Source organism: Chenopodium album, chromosome 25 (assembly GCF_948465745.1).
Source record: "Chenopodium album chromosome 25, dcCheAlbu1.1, whole genome shotgun sequence".
NCBI lineage: Eukaryota > Viridiplantae > Streptophyta > Magnoliopsida > Caryophyllales > Amaranthaceae > Chenopodium > Chenopodium album.
In genome coordinates this window covers 4976768-4998496 of record NC_137858.1, presented here as the reverse complement: position 1 = coordinate 4998496, position 21729 = coordinate 4976768, and the positions used below count along the sequence as shown (strand labels likewise).

The following is a 21729-nucleotide window of genomic DNA, read 5'->3' as shown; positions in this document are numbered from 1 at the left end:
GGCTTAGACTAGGCAAACGAGTTGTTTATGTCAAGTTAATTAATTAGAGACGAATTAATTGCAGTCTGTCTTTTTTTTTTATTTATATTTTGAGTTGGAGTTACGTAGGTGTCGGCTCAATTTAGAAATAGTTTTTACAGAAGAACTCACAAACTCATTTCAAATTTCCTTTGTCTTATGAATAATACAGGGAAAGGTAATAACCACCTTACATGAGCAAATTACAAACTTTGAAGGGGTGATCTTGCCAAAATTAGATAGCCGGTTGAGACGTCAAAGAAGTAAGATACTCCCTGATTATCTATTTTTGGTAGCTGCTGGAAACAATGATTACTCCTCTCAAGTTTTACTATCCTCTGGAAACGCTTCTCAATCTGCTGAAGCCTTTGCTGCTAATCTTATCGCGGCTTATTCTGTTCAACTCAAGGTACGTAAAATGTCCCTAAACCATAAAATTGTATACTATACTGTTCAATTTGTTTGTATGCGCAGTTTAACTGTTACATTATTAGTTCATACCCGTAAGTTATAATATATTGTGTTACACTTTAACTATGAAAATTAATTTTGGAAGGGAGGAATGTTTGTCGATTACTGTCTAAGTGTCTTTCCAATGTTATTATGTTATTTATTGGTGATTTGATATTCGATAGAGATTGTACAAGGCCGGAGCAAGGAATTTTCTATTGCTATCACCATATCCCCTTGGATGCATCCCTACAATAAGCAAAGGCAGAGGATGCTTACCAGAACTAAATGCCTACATATCTGTATTTTATGATCAGTTGATTTCCAAGGTCAAACAAATGAAACGCGAATTGCCTAGTTCAGAATTTATAATCCTCAATTCTGTTAAAGTCATTACGGATATTATAAACAACGCAAATTCAACAGGTAAGTAATACAATCTCTGTCTCAAATAAGTCTCATTTCTTCCAAAGAATGATGTTACATAATACAAGTATTGGTTATGTTATGAATTTATTATGCTACGTATACTCTAGCTAGCTTTGAGACTAGATACAAATGTAGCTCAATGTTTATAATATTGATCTTAAAAAGTCAAATGTTAACAGTTAATTTGTGAATTTTAGCATTGATTGGAATGAAATAGCTTTTACCAAAATCCCGAAAAATGTAGCTTTTGAAGAAATATTTGGCCTAGTACAATTTTTTCTTATCCTATATGGCACTATGTTACAAGATTATATTATACACACTTGATGAGTTTTTTGGTAATTCGAAATTATTGTGTGTAGGTTTAAGCAATGTGAATGATCCTTGTTGTGAACTTTCATCAAATGGCTCGTCATGCAAAGTTAATGGCACCACCTGCGATGATCGGAAACGCTATGCCTTTTTTGATGTAACTCATTACACAGAAGCTGCATGCGCTATCATGGCCGCTAAGGTTTACGGTTCTCGTGACAAGACTGAAGTTTTTCCGGTTAATCTTTACCGACTATCTCGTTGCCAACACTCGAATTTGCTCTAGTTGATCTAAACACTACAAAGTATGCCGCCTTTTGTTTAATTTGAGACTCACCGATGTTCTTCTTTTTTATTTCACATTATTGGCTCAATGATCTATGTTAATCGATGTTGTTGTTGTGGGTTAAAATTCCATTTTTTCCATGAAATAAATAAAAACTAGTGTGTATCCCGGGCGATGTCCCGGATTGTTAATTTGTGTACTTCTTACTTTAATTTAACAATTATGTTGGACTATTTGTGTAGTTAGTGTGTGTAGTGGTTCAGGCATTGCCTTGGATGTCACTTTTTTTTTATTTTTACATCATATGTATTTATATTTTAATTTTATGAAAAATAAATGAATTATATTGCCTCTAATTTACTTAATAAATGAAAGGAATATTATAATATTATGTGAAACTTAAAACATTAATAATAGTTGATTGAGATGGTAAAAGTATTACCTATCCATATTGGAGGTTAGGGGTTCGAATCTTGTTGTAAGCATATTTTATTTTGTTAACTGCCATGCATGTTGCGGAGTACAATACAAAATATTTCGTAAATGATAAAGACAAGGATTTGAGGTGAGTACGAGAATGACGAGTGCTCTGGCTCTCACGTTTATTATATCTAATAGTAATTTTTATGGGTCATACTTCCTCTGTTTTCTTATACTTGCAACAGTTTGACTTTTACACTATTCATGTACTCCACTTTGACGATTTATAGCTAAGAAAAAAAATATAGTCATGTGTGATCTTGTTAGATTCGTCTCGTGTTATACTATTTTCATATCTAACATTTATATTTTTTACATATTGCTAATTAAAAATATAAACGATTGAAATAATGCATCGGCAAGCGTGAAAAGAGAAGTGTTGCAAGTAAAAAAAAAACAGAGGAAGTATATGCTTAGAAAAAGTATGGTTAAGTTAAGATAAGGGCCGAGTTCCAATCTTTAAGTATTTATACTTGGCAAGATCTGAACCCTAGACCTTAAAATAAAATCTATGGTAACTTGATACGAAGTAAAACAAATGAATAAGTAATGGAATAAGTAATGAGTTGATAAACATTTATATTAAATCAAGACCAAAAAACATTTATTTTAAACCAAGACGAAGTACCTCGAATTTAATTTTACTACAGACTAAGCTTATCAATTCAAGTTAAAGTGTTGGAGTACCAGCTAATTAATTCAAGTTTTATAGTACAAGCTAATTCATTTAAGTTTTATAGTTCAAGCTAATTAATTAATTCAAGTTTTATGCTACAAGCTAATCAATTCAAAGTTTACTATTTCAAAGTTAAGCATTCAAATTCCTAAAATCTATACTCCGTACTATTCTATACCAAAAATCATTATTCTTAGGAAGGTCTCTAAGCCACGTAAACCTTCTCATTACACCACACCACACCACATCACTCACTCAATTTCTTTTTATGCCACGTGGCTTTTCCTTTCATGTGTCTCTCATTACATGTCATGCAGTTATGATAAAAAAAAAAAAAAAAAAAGTTCTCAACGCGTACAAAATTTAAACATGCAACTTCCAATTTTAAAGCAAAAATGCCTTACCACCAGTCTATATGAAATTTTATTTAATTTTATAAATACAAAATATTAATATGTAGGTAATGACAATATAAATAACAAATTTAGTTATAAAAAAATTAAATAATAAATTAAAATGTATATTAATGATCCTATATAATGACCCGGGCTTCGCCCCTGCCAAATAGTTGAATCATTTAAAACGTGCACTTTCAAAGAATTATCAATCAATCGTTCCTCTTACATTGGCTACACATATATATATACCCCTTTCGTTTCATCAAAAAAATATATACAAACACTTCAAACATGGCAATTAATTTAAGCAATCAATTACGTATCATCGTCTCCCTTTGTTTGTTTGCACTTGCTAGTTTTTGCAGTGCAAATGACAAGCCTAGAAACAGAGGTGGGTTTAAGGGAATGTTCATCTTTGGTAGCTCAGTAGTCGACAATGGAAACAATAACAACCTTAATGGTAGCACATCCAAAGCCAATTATTTACCATATGGTATTGATTTTAATGTTGGTCCAACAAAAGTAACAGGCAGATTCTCAAATGGGAAGAATGTTGCTGATAAAATTGGTGATCATCTTAAGCTTCCTTTGATCCCTTCTTTTGCTAATACTCAAAGTCAAGGGGATTCAATCCTTTACGGCGTCAACTTCGCTTCTGGTGGCTCCGGCATCCTTAATAAAACCGGCTCAATTTTGGTAATATAATTAATTAAACTTGCTCGTTTTTATTATATGTTGTACTATTGTTTTAAAAAAAATATATATATAATCCGTATATCTTTGTATAAAGTATATGGTGGGCCTAGACTAGGCAAACGAGTTTGTTTAGGTCAGGTTAATAAATTTGAGACGAATTATTTGTAGTCTGTCTTTCTTGTTGGGTTGGTTTTAAGTAAGTGTCGAGTCAATAGTAAATACACAAACAGAAGAACTCACAAACTCATTCCAATTCTCCTTTTGTCTTATGAATTTAAACAGGGAAGGGTTATCTCTTTACATGAGCAAATTACAAACTTTGAAGGGGTGACCTTGCCAAAATTAGAAAGCCAGTTGAGACGTCAAAGAGATAAGATACTCCCTGATTATCTATTTTTGTTAGCTGCTGGAAACAATGACTACGCTTTTGGTGCATTACTTCCCCCTGAAACCACTTCTCAATCTTCTCAAGCTGCCGAAACTTTTGCTGCAGACCTTATCGCGGCTTATTCTGTTCAACTCAAGGTATGCGCAAAATTTAACTGTTACATTACTAGTTCATACCCGTGAGTTATATACTTCATATGTTGTGTTACACTTTAATTATGACGTTTAATTTTGGAAGAGGGGGAGGGGGGTATTTGTCGATTACTGTCTAATTGTTGTTTTTTTTTTTCCAATGTTATTTATTGGTGATTTGATATTCGATAGAGATTATACAAGGCCGGAGCTAGGAATTTTCTATTGCTATCAGCATATCCCCTTGGATGCATCCCTATAGTAAGCAACTACACAGGATGCGTACCAGCAATAAACTCCTACATGTCTGTATTTTATGATCAGTTGATTTCCAAGGTCAAACAGATGAAACACGAATTGCCTGGTTCAGATTTTATAGTTCTCAATTCTGTTAAAGTCATCACGGATATTATAAACAACCCGAATCCAACAGGTAATTAGTACAATCTCTATCTCAAATAAGTCTAATTTCTTCTAAACAATGATGTTACTTTTTGTTTTTTTTTTTTTTTTTTTTTTTTTTTTTTTTTTTTTTTTTTTTTTATACTGTTGAAACCCATTATTGCCCACTTGTGAGTAGGGGTGTACATAATATAACCCGAACCTGAAACTCGACCTGATCCGGACCTGTTTGGACTGGACCGGGACCAGACCGGTAGATTCAGGTCCGGTCCTGATCCTTGAAAATCAGGGATTTCGGTTTCAGGTCCGGGTCCGATCTAAAACCGGGCCTGACCTGAATTTTCAGGTCTGGACCGAGACCGGACCTGTTGATTTAAGTTTGGTCTCCGGTCCTCCAAATATAGAGATTCAGGTCCCGGTCCATTCAGGTTCGGTCCGATTTTGGACCGGTGTACAGCCCTACTTGTGAGTGTTCCACATTGGACAAAGGGAAAAGATCAGATGGTTTCACTTTATAAGGTAGAGGAGTAGCTCCTACTATATTGCCAATTGGTATTAATATATGGAAACTCCTAAGCCTAGTTTGTGGATCAAACTCTCCTCCTCCTTGCTCGGGTTGTCCAAATCCATTTCATATTGTCTTGAAATTTAATAGTAACCAACAATGATGTTACTTAGTATTGCCTTATGTTGTTAATTTAATATGCTACGTATACTCTAACTAGCTAGCTTGGAGACTAGATACAAAGTACCTCAAAGTTTATAATATTGACCTTAAAAAGTCAAATGTTAACAATTAATTTGCGACCTATTCACGTATAGCACTGAAAATAGCCTTTACAAAAAACCGAAAAATGTAGCTTTTGAAGAAATTTTTGACCTAGTACAATGTTTTCTTATCCTATATGGCACTATGATACAAGATTATACACACTTGATGAGTTGTTTTGGTAATTCGAAATTCTTGTGCGTAGGTTTGAGTAATGTGACTCATCCTTGTTGTGAACTTGCATCAAATGGATCGTCATGCAAAGTTAATGGCACCACCTGCGATGATCGGAGACGTTACGTCTTTTTTGATATTAATCATTACACAGAAGCTGCATGCGCTAGCATAGCGGCTAAGGTTTACGGTTCTCGCGACAAGACTGATGTTTTTCCGGTTAATCTTTACCGATTATCTCGGCGCCAACACTCGAATCTGCACTAGTTCAAAGTATGCCGCCTTTTGTTTGATGTGAGATTCATCGATGTTCTTCTTTTTTATTAGACATTATTGGTTCAAGGGATCTATATTGATCGATGTTTATGTTGTGGGTTGAAATTTCCTTTTTTTTTTTCCATGAAATAAATAAAAATTTAATGTTTTAAGCTACTGGATTTACCAATTAGCTACAATTTGTGCTTGTCTAGTGAAAATTAAAGACGGACTTAATTGTAATTCGTGTATCTTTTCTTCAATCATATCACTAACACAAGATTATCATACTAACAAATGACTGCTTGGATGCACGAGTACTCTGTATCAAGTTTTGTATCATTAGGGACAAACAAAGTAACATTTACATATCGTACAATGCTAGCAACTTAGAATGTTATACCATAATACTCGACGAGACAATAACTACCTAGTATATAATTAATCCTTTTTATATGAGATATGATTGTATATATTCCGAGTGATATGGATTGAATTATAGTAAGATAATCTATGTTATTAGTTTAGGATATATTCTCTATCGCGTGTAAGAAAAATTTTATGATTACATTGCTTGTAATTATATAAATAAATTAAACATTGTCACATGCAATCATTTATGCCATAAATTCTGAAAATACTCGGTATTTAGATATAGCCAATTGTGCCCAACTTGTATTAGTTAATTAGCTAATAGAATAATTCAAATTATTATTATTATTATTATCATCCATTTTGAATGACAGATGGGATCAAATTTTTTTTTTTTTTTTTTTTTTTCCTTCATAATTTCGTAAGAAATCCCAACTACTAAATCTCCAAAGTCTAAGAAAAGGATTATCAGTCGAATTCTGACGACTTGCCAATTTATTTAGAGTTATATCTAGGACCTCTTTCTTGTCTTACATACTAGCTTAGCAAAGCAAGCTTATAACAGGAAATTAATTATATATAACGCCATACAGAGTATTACTTTGTAACCAAAAAAAAAAAAAAAAAACATTTAATATGAGGAAGTAGTACCCAAAAATAATCCATTTCTGAATTTATTCTTTTTTTTTTTTTTTTTTTTAATATATCATCATGAATTAAATATTGGTCTTTTTCAATGAATGTATTGATCATTAATTTCAACACATCGTTATAAAAAATGTTTAAAAAATATCTAAGTATTTTTTCTTTTTTGGTGAAGGAGAGGGGCTAGGTCCCATTTTAATATCTAAGCATTTAAATCTTAAAAAAATTGAATCATTAATTTGTCCACTTTCCAAGATTTAATGATCAACCTTCCTACATATACCCCTTTTATTTCATCAAAATATAAATCAAAATAGCACCTTAAAGTAACTAAATTCCATGGCTATATTTATCAGCAATTACTTGAGAATTTTTTCCCTTTGTTTCTTTGCATTAGCTTGTTTTTGCAATGCAAAAAACAAGCCTAAAAACGCCTCCGTTTTTAAGGGAATGTTCATTTTTGGTAGTTCAGTAGTTGACAATGGAAACAATAACAATGTTTTTGGTACCTTAGCCAAGGCCAATTATTTACCATATGGTATCGACTTTCGTATAAATGGTGCAACAAAAACGACGGGAAGATTCTCAAATGGGAAGAATTTTGCTGATTTTATATGTGATTATCTTAAGCTCCCTTTAATTCCAAGCTTTGCTGATACTCAAACTCAAGGGGATGCAATCCTTTATGGTGTCAACTTCGGCTCGGGCGGCTCCGGCATCCTTGATGAATCCGGCCTAGTTGCGGTAAATAAAATTAACTCTCTCATATAACTAAAATCATAGTTCTATACTATTGCTATACATACATATAGAACTACTCAATTACAGAGTATTTGTCTAATTGATAAAGCATAGTCACTTAATGATGTAATGCGTGTGCTAATGTGCTAGCCATCTACTAATAACAAGTAACAACACCCACGAAAAAAGTTAACTATATTTGAACTGTTTTGTGTCACTTTATTTTTTTTTTTAGAGGAAAAGCAGGGAATTGTATGTTATCTAATTGTTCAGTTTTGAAATTGTGCCTCATTTGTCATGTTTCATAATGTCTTTATCATTTAATTATGCACATGATAAGATGACGATTTCGCATGTTACATGAAGTTTAAAGGTTGGGACACATGACAAGCTGCAACCCCCTCCACCTAATCTTTTTTTACCAAAAATTGATATATATGCTTAGCTTAGGGAAACTCTAAATTTGTCTATGATATTCTGTCATTTTGTATTTATAACAAGGAAAGATACATAAAAGTTTGAAAGTCTTTTCTCAAGTCTTCCTACGACAATATCGTATCCTAACTTATCAAAAGAAATAATCCGAGGATATTTACTATCAATATATGCAACTAATTAACAGTCGATATTTAGTTTATTACACAAATAAAAGAACTCAAAACCTCTGAAATAATACAGGGGAGGGTGATCAGCTTGAATGAGCAAATTGCAAACTTTGAAGCAGTGATCTTGCCAAAATTAGAAAGCCAGCTTGGATGTCAAAGAACAGAGATACTCCCTGATTATTTGTTTCTTCTTGCTGCTGGAAACAATGATTATCTTTTAAATTACTTTTTACTTGGACAACTTACTCAAACTCCCCAAGCCTTTGCTGCAAAACTTATCTCTGCTTATTCTGCTCAACTCAAGGTAAATTATAATAACACGTACGTATTCTGGTTTATTAATTGTCACCTTACTAGTTCATTTTATACTTTTAACGTGACAACTAACTCCGGATAAAAGGAGTATGTCGATAATTGACTAATTATATATTTTGATTTTGTTGTACTTTAATTTTAACGCGATTTGATATTTAATAGAGATTATACAACTTGGGAGCAAGGAATTTTGTACTGCTATCAGTGTATCCCTTAGGATGCAGCCCTGTTGTGAGCCAAGGCCAAGGATGCTTACCTGGACCAAATGCTGTCATTACAATATTTTATGATCAGTTGATATCTATGGTCAACCAGGTCAAACCCCAATTGCCTGGTTCAAATTTCATTGTCCTCAATTCAGTGAAAATAATTACAGATATTATAAACAACGCAAATTCAAGAGGTAGTTAAGTGATAACAATTAATTTTGCCGAACATTATGGCTTATTATATAATAAGCTAGCTCGAATATTGATGGTTGGTATATATATTCTATTTGTGTAGGTTTCAGGAATGTGAGTGGACCTTGTTGTGAAGTTTCATTAAATGGGTTGTCATGCAAAGAAAATGGCAATGTATGTGAAGACAGGAATAGCTATGTTTACTTTGATGGCCAACACAACACAGAATCTCTAAGCGCTGCCCTAGCAACTAAGGCTTATACTTCTTGCGACGAGTCCGAAGCCTATCCTATCAATCTTCATGAACTTGCTCAAGCCCACCTTCATACTATAATTATGCACAAAAACTCGACAAATTAGGGCTTTTGTATCTTTTCAATTATAATCAATGAATAGCTTTTCCCTTTGCATTATAAAGTAATTAATTAATTTTATTTGCTTTGTTCTTTTTTCTTTTTCTAATAAGTATAGGAATGATCGAGGTGTTGTTTGGAGGAAAACTTCATGAACTTCCTTGTTTTGTATGTATAATATTTGTCTTATAACATTATGAAGAGAAAACTTTATTTTAATTGTTATTAATTGTATCCCCATGTTAGAAAATTACAAATTTAAATGAATTCCAAAACCTATAATATATAAGTAACACATCTTTTCTATGTTTTTTTGTTAATAAGCCAATTTTGCGGCATCAAATTAAATTTTAAGTGTTGAACATATCTAGGTAGAGAGTAGAGACACACAGTAGATGGCGCTATTATATTTATCGCTAATTATACAGAGTAGAGTCTAACTGCCAATCTCGAGCAAACTCAACATGTCACATAATCTCCTTTCCTTTTTTGGTACTGTGTATTATAGTTATTTATTATCACATAAATGTAATTGTCTTATAGAGTATAAATGCTAGTAATAGTACTGGTAAAGAAACTTGTAGAAATAAAAACAATTGAAGTTCCAATTCAGGTTGAATCAAAGGTATGTATAGCAGTAAAATTGCTAGTCAATACTTAATACAAAGTAAATAAGTAATACATCAAAATGAAGAAAAAACTAATAAAAAAATCTAAGAATTATTGTGCAAATAAAGTTGTTAAAAGAAGAAATAGTTAATGAATTGTATTTCAAAATACTCAATGACGCGTGATCTCACTATATATCCAAGTTATTAAAAGATTTCCCTTGTCTCTACACGGCTCTAAGACCTTATATATACAAGCTTGTGCGAGAAAGGTGAAACTTATTGAAAGTAAAGAGGGCTATTGGCTATATAGTAGAATTCTAGCTATGTTGCATGCAATAAAAAAAAATAATAATAAAAAAAAGTTGAATCTCAGTGAAAGGCCCCTTTATTGTTGATTAAATAGGCTTGTACCATACCCGTAGCTACTTAAGGTTATCAACCTAAGCTATGTATAGTTAAACTTAAGTTTTAAATCTACCAAACAAGCGTGATACATTGATACTGTTATTTTTCAACATTTTCTTTTGTCTTTAAATAGTTGTAAGTCCCTTTTTTTACGGTTCAATCTTTATCGTTATTTTCTATTCAACCACTACACGTCTACACATTATTAAAAATATAACTTAGACTTGATCCCAAAAAGAAAGTAAAATTCATACAGTAACATTGATTTTTATTACTCCAATATATTAAAGTAAGCTTGAGAGAAATGTATTGTCAAAGTTAAAGTTCATCAAGACAAACATTTAAAAAAAAGACCAATTTTAGAATAAATGTATTAAATATATGCTTACAAAAATACAACCATGCAAATGTAAATTGTGCCTATAAAAGGGAAATGCAAAGGTTCGTTCACTCCACCAATTCTCGACGACTCCTACGCACATTACCATTAAATTTTTGTGTGTAATCGCACATACATGATCATTTTTTGAGAATAAATCAACAATCCTAAACACACACAAATATAGAATGTCTAGAACTCCAAATAGCAATTCCATTTCCATAAATCTCTTCATCACCCTTTCTTTCTTTGCATTATTGTCTAGCTATAGCAATGTCATCGTCGACGCCTCGCCAACAAACAATGGAAATAGTTTGCGGGGAATGTTCATTTTTGGGAGCTCTATTGTTGACAATGGAAACAACAATAATTTGTTTGGTAATTTTGCAAAGGCCAATTATTTACCTTATGGTATTGATCTTGCATTAGGTCCAACGGGTCGATTTTCGAATGGAAAGAATGTAGCCGATCTTATTGCTGATCACCTTAAGCTTCCTCTTGTTCCACCCTTCTCTGATCCTAATACTAAGGGTAAATCTATTGTTCATGGTGTTAATTTCGGGTCCGGTGGTTCGGGCATCCTCGATGTTACTGGTTTTTTACTGGTAAATATGATTATTTCTTTTTAAAGGAAGTTTGATTTTATATATATCATGGTTTAATTCTTAATTGCATTGAACTCCCACCAATGAAAGAACACATTAGGGCACATACTTATTAAATTTTAATAATGAGCTTAATTAATTTCCTTTGTTGATTTGAAATTATAATGGAAATTGCATTGATTCACCACAATAATGTATATACCCTTTGGAGTGTAAGATCTAAAATTATTTTGTCTGAATCTATTTCATTGTTCTTGCCAAAAAAAAAAAAAAAGATTACTTTAAAAATTCGTATGATAATGTAGAAACACAAATTACTAGTAATTATTTAATTATTCGTTGTTCACCTTAAGATTGATTAACAACTATTTGTAAATTTCGGAGTATATTATTTGACCCATTAATCACGCATTGATTTTTAAGTAGTGTAAAAAAAGTTAATCTTAGTTTAAATTCATTTTTAAAGAGGAGCTAATTAAGGATGAAATTGATTTTAAGTGAGCCAATCATGTTAGTGAGAAAAAATTAAAAAAAAAAAAAATCAAAGTGTGTATTTTTTAAAGAAGTACTCGTAATAACTTTAGTAACAACCTAAGTTTTATAAAGTACCGTACATATAAGTAGTTATATGACATGACTCTTGTGATTGTTGTGACTTGTGAGTCATTTAATTACAATATGACATTTACTCATGTATCATTTTGTAACCTTTTTGCATGAGACGTTGAGTTAATAATATTGATGGACCTTGTATTTCCTCTGTTTTTACAAGTATATCTTTGCTTTAAATAAACAGGGCGTTACAAGTATGAAAAATCAAATTAAGAATTTTAAGAACAAGATTTTGCCTCAATTGGAGACTGAAATTGGGCTTAAAGCACACAAAATACTTCCTGAGTACTTGTTTTTGGTGGGAGCTGGAAATAACGATTACTCTTCTTATTACCTCTTGCACCAAAACATCATTTGGACTCCCGAAGTCTTTGCTGCTAAGCTTCTCAAGAACTTGTTTGCTCAACTCAAGGTATTGTTCGCTAACATACATGATCATTTATTATCACCTGCCAAATGAGTCGTGAATATCTTTGACTATGTAACATAGAGTCTTTATAAAAGTGATATACTGAGTACCGTACAAGATACAATATGTATGACTTGCATGTTACATGACTCACATCTGACCAAATTAAACTAAAGAAACCATTATAATGTAAAGTAAATTTTTTAATTGTCTTATGATAACTAAGTAGGTTATATGTTGGTGTGTAATTTAATCAGATCATATTGTTACAGGAGTTATACGATTTGGGAGCTAGGAGATTCTTATTGTTATCTGTGTATCCAGTTGGGTGCAATCCTGTTTTAGCCAAAAACAAAGAAAATTGCGTTAAAAAACTAAATGCAGCTGTTGGTTTATATCATGATCAATTGCTGGATATGGTTGAACATAAGAATGACCAACATATGCCTGCTGCTCAATTTTCTGTTGTCAACTCGGCCAAAATCATCACCGGCATGATACAAAATGCGAACGCATCAGGTACTTATCTATGCCTTTTAAGGATTATATACTTTGTGTATACATTATACATCGATTAAAATCTTAACAAGATTTACCTTCTACATCAAACTTTCAAAAAATTATGTGTATATTTTAATATTATGTGTTAGCATATACTTGTACTTCAATTTTAGTATATATATGTCACATGATCTTATTAATGTACGTGGTAGGATACTTAAACTACATACCTAAGTGTGTGTCTGTGCGTGTGCATCTATATTATCATACTTCTGAAATTGAGTTTTTGAGTACTTTGTAGCTGTAATAAGTTGTAACTAGGTGAATTGATACGCGCATGCAGGTTTCACAAATGTGGATTTGACTTGTTGTGATACTAGCTTTCTTGGAGGTCTTTGCAAGAAGAAGGGTAAAGTTTGCCCAAAGAGGGATGAATACGTTTACTTTGATGGCTTGCACCTTACCGAAGCTGCCAATGCTATCCTTGCAACTAAAGCTTATAATTCTATTGATAGCTCCGAAGTTTTTCCTGTTAATCTTGAAAAGTTGGTCCAATTTTAAGACCAATCTTACCTTTGAGCTCTTGTATTTTTTTCTTTTAATCATTATTTTGTGACATTGCATTGTTATGCATGAGTTCGAATAAGAGTTTGTACATATTGGGAATTGTTGTAACAATAGTAGTATTTCCCAACAAAAATTTTTGCAAACCGTTTCTTGTGGTTGATAGTACACTTGTATCCCAACACACACACACACACACACAAAAAACATAATTTCCTTTGAGAGAAATTTTTAGCAAAGATTAAAGTTCGTTTAAACAAATGTTAAAATAAAAAATAATAATAATAATAAAAAAAACAGACCATTTTAGAATAAATGTATCAATTGCATACAAAGTTAAAGCCAAAAATGCCCTACAAAATGGAATGCGAAGGTTCACTCTACCAATTCTCGTCGACTCACATGCACATAAATCCATCATCATTTGTGTTTTTTTCCCCAAAAGAGTACAACAAAGTTAATAGATGAATGATACAAAAACTTTAATCATGTCAATTATTTAAAAACGGATTAATTATTTATTTCTTATTATGTGACCCCATTAGATAATACTTCATACTCCACTAAAGAGGAAGACTATTACGATAACAATTAAGGTTTTGGACCACTGGGTTGGGTTACCCTCAGGTTAGTTGAACTACCAATTCAATCTTATCAACAGGTTAATCGAGTCCATTCCAACAATAGCCTGGCACAACGTTAATCCTAAGCTAATTTAATTGTTATATAGTCTTATTTATATATTTTAAATTAGTTTCATTTTGTGGATGAGTGGTTTGATTTGTAAGAAGGATCTTCATCAATTTGCCTGCATGCTCATATTTTGTCGGACTCCTAAGTTTCTGACAACCTTATTTATGATACATTTTTTCTTAATTTTTCAATTTTCTAATCTCATGTCCTTAAATTAAATCAAGATCTCATCAATTCTGAATTTCTAGCACTTGTTGTGGCAAAAAATCTTCAAAAATAACTCGTGGGACAATTTTATGGTTAGGAAAGCAATTGTACAACAAATTACTAGGAAGACAATTTCAAGTCATGAGTTAAAGATCCAAGACAATCTCAAATTAGTTACCATGCAACACTATAAAATCATACCTCCTTTGCTTTCACAAATCACACAATCAAATCTGCTCAATCGTCTCCCCGTTCTCTAGTGTCCCCTTTAGAGCACTTGAAAAGCGAAATAATACATACGTACCATGGCTAAAAGTTCGCTTTTGTGCATTATTCTTTTTATTTTTTTGCTTGTAGTAAGGTGCTCATCAGCTTGCGATAACATCACTGGTTTAAAGGGGATATTTGCATTTGGAGACGATATTGTTGATAATGGGAACAACAATAACATTCCTACAATTTACCAAAAAAGCAATTACATGCCCTATGGTGTTGATTTCCCATTCGGTCCTACGGGTAGGTTTAGCAATGGTAAGACCATTGTTGATTGTGTCGCCGATAACCTTAAACTTCAATCTCCTCCTCCCTACCCGGATTTTTTCCACAAGGGTACCCCTCTACTTGATGGTATTAACTTTGGCTCCTCTGGCACTGGCATTTTCGGTCTTACCGGTGGACTCATAATTGTAAGTTTCGTTTTTTTTATCCCCTAAGTTTTACAATATGATAACACGTTTCTATTTATTTAGTTTGTCTCACCATACAGATGTCAACTAATTTAGTTCAATGATAACATGCTATATCTTTAATTCTTACTAATTAATCGTATTAAATTGTGATCGATAAACTCATTTTATTATATACAATGTCATCTAATACAGGGAGTTCAACATATGGACCAACAAATAAACAGATTTAAGAACAATATTCTGCCTAAGTTGAAGGATATGCTAGGATGCAGTGGACAAGTAATACTTCCTCAGTATTTGTTTGTGATTGGAGCAGGAAACAACGATTACTCTTCGTATTACATATTGAAGCAATACTTATTCATAACTCCCGAAGTTTTTGCTGCAAATCTCGTCAAGCAATACGTTGAATACATCACAGTAAGTATCCTAGATAAAAACACGTACAAATACATATACATACATGCGCGCATGTAACAATAATTTATAAACTTAGGGCTTATTCGTTACAGTTACAAGTTTATTACGAGTACATTTTATTGTATGGTTGTAAGTGAATGAGACCGTTATTTAATTTGTTCTACGTAATAATTAATATAACAGGACTTGTACAAATTGGGAGCTCGAAAATTCCTATTGATCTCAACATATCCACTAGGATGTGGTCCTGGCATAGTACAAGAAAGAAAAGAATGTGTAAAATTCCTAAACGATGCATCAGCAATGTTCTACGACCAACTACAAATCGCGCTTAAGCATCAGCAACAAAACTTTCTTGATGCTGAATTTTCAGTCCTCAACTCATTCCAGCTTCTCTCAGATGTTATAACTAACAATGCTACAGCAGCCGCGACAGGATTCAAGAATTGTAATTGCGCGTGTTGTGATACCAACCTAGGAGATACTTGTAAGAAGGCTGGTAAAACATGTCTAAACAGAATTGAGTATTTGTACTATGATGGAATTCATCTTACTGAAGCAGCCAATTGTTACTTAGCTAGCAAGGCATTCGACTCGGCTAATACTTCCGAAGTTAGTCCGGTTAATGTTAAGGCGTTGATCTCAGGCAAGAACCATAATTAGGAGGAGACTTTAGATCAAGATTTAGGATCAGAGACTATCTTTCTAGCTTAATTTTCTTTTTAGTTCGGTTTTTTTTTTTCCTAAGCAGTTTTGTTCTAAGTAGCTGTTGTACATTATCAATTTTGGAATAAGAGTTTTATTTTCTTTAGCAAATTCTACCTTCTTTGGGTCTTTATATAGAAAAGGTCTTTGATGATCGAGAAATAATTAATTTTTAAAGAGTCACAATATTTATTCTATAATGTCTAACACGGTCACTGTTAGCTCAGTCATCTACCCTGAAAACATATTTAATAACACATAAAAAAGTTGAGGATTGTAAAATTGATCAAAACTCTCAACATTGAAAGCAATTTTTTCCCTCCAACTATTGTTTATCTAGTTTAATTTATTTATAAACTTCATATTTAAATCAATCATAACATTGTGCATATAAAGTTGTTAACCCTTAAAAAATTAAGAATTAAAATACACGTAAATTATTGTGCAATTAAATTATTATATAATCGGATCACGTTATTGAAATTATTGTATTAATAAAATCAAAGGAAGGAACACGAGAATATTAAAAATTAGAATAGTCAAAAGAAGGTTCCCACGGTCTTGAAAAGTCTCACTTCTAAGGTTCCATCACCTTCTTCTAACTCTGTTTTCATCATCCTCTATTTTTGTCAACAAAATAAACAGAATATCTGAGAAAACAAACAAAACCTTTTATCCTTTTTTATGGTTTGCTTTCCCTTTGCCTCGAGTACTACCACCCTTTTTCATTTCAATTCCTACAACACATTACAGTTTGGCAAATGTCGATTTCGAGACATCAGATCAAACCCCGTCTACATTACTATCAAACCCCGTCTACATTACTATTACTATTACTATCGCTCCTTGTATGAGTAGCTCTCTACACATCACAAAACAGCTGGGTTCATTAATGCAAGATTAAATGCTGAATTGATACTTCTTGTGATTGAGGAACCAACTTTTCAAAATAACATTAAAAAAAAAAAAATGAATATCAGAAATATTGTGATTTTTTATCCTCTGTTTTTCATTCCATTATTATCATCATCCTCTGTTTTTGCAGCTGATATTCTTCCAGGATCTTCTCTTTATGCTTCAAATAAAAACGAAAACTGGTCATCACCCAGTAATACTTTCTCTCTCCTCTTTCTTCCCATTACTCCGACCACTTTCTCTCTCTGCATTGCATATGAAGGATTCGTTTCAATCTGGGAACCCGCCGGAAAAACCGACGGAAATTCCTCTTTTCATTTCCTTTCCGACGGAAATATCCGGCTAATTAACGGCTCCGGCGAAGTTTTATGGCAATCAAACACTACCCATCTCGGAATTACTCATGCTACCCTTGAAGATTCTGGTAATTTCGTACTTAAAAATGGCTCTGTTTCATTGTGGCATTCTTTCGAACACCTTACAGACACTCTTATTCCTTCTCAAAATTTCACTGTTTCTGATGTTTTAACTTCTGGGTTGTACACTTTTAGTCTTGACAAAAGTGGGAATTTAACTTTGAAGTGGAATAATAACATATTATATTGGAATTATGGAGTGCAATTGAATAATTCTGTAATTTCCAATTTGACAAACCCTAGTTTAGCAATTAGGCATAATGGGATTTTGTCTCTTTATGATCCTAATTTGTCTAGTCCAGTTAACATGGTTTACAGTAGTGATTTTGATGATGGTAATGAATTTAGGTTCTTTAAGTTGGATAGTGATGGAAATATAAGAACTTATAGTGTTAGCAATGGAATTACTAGTGTTAGATGGACTGGAATTAGTGATCAATGTGAGGTTTTTGGGTACTGTGGGAATATGGGAATTTGTACTTATAATGTGACTGGTGATCCTACTTGTTCTTGTCCATCAAAGAATTTCCTTTTCGTCGATCCTACTGATAGTAGGAAAGGTTGTAAGAGGAAGGTTGATATCAAAGATTGTCCCGGGACTGAGACCGTGTTACCTATGGATCATACTCGATTTTTGACCTATCCACCGGAGTCATCTACTGAACAATATATTTTAGGTACTACAGCATGTAGGTTGAATTGTCTGTCTGGCAGTGGTTGTGTTGCCTCTACTGTCATGGCTGATGGTACAGGATACTGTTTTATCAAAACATCAGGTTTTGTTAGCGGATATCAGTCTCCAACGATCCCTGGAAGCTCGTTTGTGAAGGTTTGTGGACCGATTGAGCCAAACCCGCCTATGACACTAGAGGGATCAGGCAATTCTACTAGTTGGAAGCTGCATTCTTGGATTATTGTTGCTCTTGCTTCTTTAGGTACATTGGTTGGGTTATTTGTATTAGGTGTTGTCCTTTGGTGGACGTATTTTAGGAATAATCCCAAGTTTGGTGGGTTTTCTCCTCATTATGCACTCCTTGAATATGCATCTGGGACTCCTGTGCAACTTTCATACAAGGATCTAAAAAGGGTAACCAAAGGGTTCAAGGAGAAACTTGGAGCTGGGGGATTCGGAGCTGTTTACAAAGGAAGTCTTTACAACAAAATGGCTGTTGCGGTGAAGCAACTTGAGGGTATCGAGCAGGGAGAGAAGCAGTTTAGGATGGAAGTCGCGACTATCAGTAGTACTCACCACTTGAATCTGGTGAGGCTGATTGGTTTTTGCTCTGAAGGCCGTCACAGGTTGCTAGTCTACGAGTTCATGAAAAATGGTTCCCTTGATAAGTTCCTCTTTGCAGGGGAAAATCAATCCTTTAACTTGAATTGGGAGCAAAGGTTCAACATTGCAGTTGGCACTGCAAGAGGGATTACTTACCTTCATGAAGAATGCCGTGATTGTATAGTTCATTGTGACATAAAACCGGAGAACATTCTCTTAGATGATAATCTCAATGCCAAAGTTTCTGACTTTGGACTTGCAAAGCTCATCAACCAGAAAGAACAAAAAACTCACAAGCTTACAACATTCAGAGGGACAAGAGGATATTTGGGGCCAGAATGGCTTGCTAATCAGCCAATTACATCGAAATCTGATGTCTACAGCTTTGGGATGGTTTTATTAGAGATTGTCAGTGGTAGGAGAAACTTTGAAGTTTCAGTGGACACAAACATGACAAAATTTTCCATTTGGGCTTATGAAGAGCTTGAGAAGGGTAATATAATGAACATAGTCGATAAGAGGCTAGGTGAAGAGTTCGATATGGAGCAAGCTAGGAGGGCTCTTCTAGTAAGCTTTTGGTGCATCCAACAGCAACCATCTAAGAGGCTGGTTATGGGGAAAGCAGTGCAGATGCTTGAAGGAGTTATACCTGTCGAAAATCCGCCTCCTTTGAGTACTAATGAGGAAGGTTTAGTGGATTTATGCACTAGCCTTTGTGTTAGTACCAGCATTGGTGCATCTTCATCAGAGCAAAAATCCTTTGGCTCTGCAGTAAATCTGGAAGGTCCTTCCTCTTTCCTACTACAGGAAGAAAATGATTTGAACAGATGAATTACATAGTATCAGCTTTATATGCAGTTTGATGAGTAATTGATGCAGCCTTGTTTGTTGTAAAATTAATAGATTATTATTCATGATTAATGATGTATGTATTAGTGTAATTACCAAATATTTAATTGTTTGTAAAGTTTTTTCGCTTTTGCCCCTAAACTTTCACGCAACCTTAAACCACTAATATTTTGTTATAGAATAAGAATATATTCAAACAAGAAATCTCAACAAGCTAGTTAATAGCACAAAATTACCAATAGAAACTTTAAGGTGCACAAGACGTGTTTAAGGTGAGTCTAAGTACGTGCTAGATACGAGACAGTCCTTGTAGGATAGACACTGCTACCCACATAGTCACATATATAGAACGTCAGGATGAATGGAAGCTTGTTTGCCTTGTTATACTGTACTTTGACATTAGCCTATGATAATACACTTTGACTAAGAATATTCTTCATCTTTTGGCTTAGGCTGTGTTAGACGACCAGATAAACTTGTAACCCGTCATTATCTTACTAAGCTCCTACCGTCCTACGTAACAAAGCTGTTAATTATTATTCATACTCCGTATTTCGTATAAGCCACGAATATCTACTGTATTTTTTTCACTTTTGACTGAAAATTTTAGAAATTGCAGTAATTCTGTAAAAATCAACTAAGAAAATTCAGAAGTTCTGAAAGGAGGAAGAAATTGAAAATGTAGAACATTGGACTTTTCTTTTCCTAACTTCCTACTCAGCCAGTCAGCCCCAACAACAAGAAATTGCGACAAATTATTGTTAAAGAAAGTACGGAGTAATAAATTAGGGGCCATAAAACAAATAAAAAAGGGTAAGTAATGAATTAATATGTGTGATATTATGTTTGGTGAAATGTGTAACTACATTGTCATGTTGCTAATCAAAAGATGAAAGTGATATGCATACACACAGTTGGCGTACTTGCATAAAGTCAATAACTGTGGCTCCACCACTTTGCCCCAGTTTGGGGTCAAACAACCTCAAAGCACACAAAATATTAGGTGACTCCGTTTTACCATGAGTCTTCTATCTCCATCCGTTCAAGAACCAATATATATGTCCATAACTTGTACGAAAATTTTATAAGCTTGTATGCAATTCAGTAATTGTAATGTCTATAAACTTATGTATGAATTTCAAAAGTCTAATAACTTATACCCGCCTCAGCTATTAGTCTCGACTTGCATATATAATACTTTCTCTTAAAAATATCTATATTGTGAATTTGTTATGGCTTTACCAGCTTGTCCAATTCGTGGAAAATAATTTGTATTTCTCACTATAGTATCCAATTTCTTGAAAGGGAGTATTAAAAATTTTAAGCACATAATGAATACAATTATTGGTCGAAATTTTATCTTGAAAGGGAAGTTTACAAAAATGACTTTGTTAGTGTAACATTTGAGGACTAAATGTATTAAAGTATACTTAAGTCTGTAAGCACATAATTGGAATGAGCTTTTCTCACACTTCAATTAAAAAACTGTACTCCATATGACCAATTGACCATAACACTTGGTTTTAAAAAATATAACTAATTACGGAGTATCATAATACAACCATCAATATACAAATTATTTATAATATACTGAGTTTGAACGATTAATCAATTATCAACAATCAAATATATAAAAATAAATATCTAAAATTTGCTAACAATCATACTGTACATAAGTCAACTATGAGGATAAAGGTATGAGAACTTAATTTGCTTTACCCAATACGAGTATTAAAACAAATCTACTCCGTATTCTTATTTATTTTTATTTTTTTTATAATGGTAAGAAAAAAGAAAACATTAGGAAACCCTCCTCACGAGGGGAATTCCTAATGCGTCGGAAGAAAGGATGGGAAATAAAGAAGAATTATTACAAGGAACTATATCCATACTATCACTAACTAAATGACCAACATTTGCTATCCAGTCCATTGCTTGATTTGCCTCTCGAAAGATGTGACGAATGCTCCAGTTATCGAAATTGCTAAGAAGTGAACAAATGTTTTGACGTATTCTTATTTAGTCTATATAAATTTAGTAATAATACAAAAAAAGTTTTGACCGAGTTTATTCACGAATATACATTAGTTTTAGTAGCGAGCATTGAAACATACTTGAATACTTGAATATGCATTGTCCACTCCACTAAAAAAAGCTTTGGACAAAAATTCAACAAA

At 33.0% G+C, this 21729-nt stretch overlaps 3 protein-coding genes and 1 pseudogene across 3 annotated transcripts; all 4 read left to right on the top strand.

The window, feature by feature from the left end:
* The first annotated feature begins 3340 nt into the window (after window positions 1–3340).
* LOC145613067 (GDSL esterase/lipase At5g08460-like) lies at window positions 3341–5876 on the top strand. Its single transcript, XM_081668125.1, has 4 exons — window positions 3341–3745; window positions 4028–4270; window positions 4457–4697; window positions 5641–5876. The coding sequence occupies exons 1-4, from the start codon at window positions 3341–3343 to the stop codon at window positions 5874–5876; spliced, it is 1125 nt and encodes a 374-aa protein (XP_081524251.1).
* A 1344-nt stretch (window positions 5877–7220) lies between these two features.
* Window positions 7221–9303, top strand: LOC145613066 (GDSL esterase/lipase At1g29670-like). The gene is made up of 4 exons (XM_081668124.1): window positions 7221–7625; window positions 8301–8531; window positions 8705–8945; window positions 9047–9303. The coding sequence occupies exons 1-4, from the start codon at window positions 7221–7223 to the stop codon at window positions 9301–9303; spliced, it is 1134 nt and encodes a 377-aa protein (XP_081524250.1).
* Window positions 9304–10879: 1576 nt separating this feature from the next.
* LOC145613064 (uncharacterized) lies at window positions 10880–16054 on the top strand. Its single transcript, XM_081668122.1, has 7 exons — window positions 10880–11296; window positions 12093–12320; window positions 12590–12836; window positions 13162–13363; window positions 14644–14968; window positions 15164–15391; window positions 15575–16054. Exons 1-7 carry the CDS (start codon window positions 10880–10882, stop codon window positions 16052–16054), a joined length of 2127 nt encoding a protein of 708 aa, XP_081524248.1.
* A 927-nt stretch (window positions 16055–16981) lies between these two features.
* LOC145614706 (G-type lectin S-receptor-like serine/threonine-protein kinase At1g34300 pseudogene) lies at window positions 16982–19680 on the top strand (annotated as a pseudogene).
* The last annotated feature ends 2049 nt before the right edge of the window (window positions 19681–21729 follow it).

What these genes read in the sequence shown, in the direction of transcription:
- LOC145613064 (XM_081668122.1), top strand. Translation starts at nt 10,880, where the DNA reads ATGTCTAGAACTCCAAATAGCAATTCCATTTCCATAAATCTCTTCATC. An exon ending in ACAAAATGCGAACGCATCAG is followed by an intron (nt 12,837 to 13,161) that starts GTACTTATCTAT and finishes ACGCGCATGCAG; the next exon opens with GTTTCACAAATGTGGATTTG. An exon ending in TTACCGGTGGACTCATAATT is followed by an intron (nt 14,969 to 15,163) that starts GTAAGTTTCGTT and finishes CATCTAATACAG; the next exon opens with GGAGTTCAACATATGGACCA.
- LOC145613066 (XM_081668124.1), top strand. Translation starts at nt 7,221, where the DNA reads ATGGCTATATTTATCAGCAATTACTTGAGAATTTTTTCCCTTTGTTTC. An exon ending in CTTATTCTGCTCAACTCAAG is followed by an intron (nt 8,532 to 8,704) that starts GTAAATTATAAT and finishes GATATTTAATAG; the next exon opens with AGATTATACAACTTGGGAGC. An exon ending in AAACAACGCAAATTCAAGAG is followed by an intron (nt 8,946 to 9,046) that starts GTAGTTAAGTGA and finishes CTATTTGTGTAG; the next exon opens with GTTTCAGGAATGTGAGTGGA.
- LOC145613067 (XM_081668125.1), top strand. Translation starts at nt 3,341, where the DNA reads ATGGCAATTAATTTAAGCAATCAATTACGTATCATCGTCTCCCTTTGT. An exon ending in CTTATTCTGTTCAACTCAAG is followed by an intron (nt 4,271 to 4,456) that starts GTATGCGCAAAA and finishes GATATTCGATAG; the next exon opens with AGATTATACAAGGCCGGAGC. An exon ending in AAACAACCCGAATCCAACAG is followed by an intron (nt 4,698 to 5,640) that starts GTAATTAGTACA and finishes TCTTGTGCGTAG; the next exon opens with GTTTGAGTAATGTGACTCAT.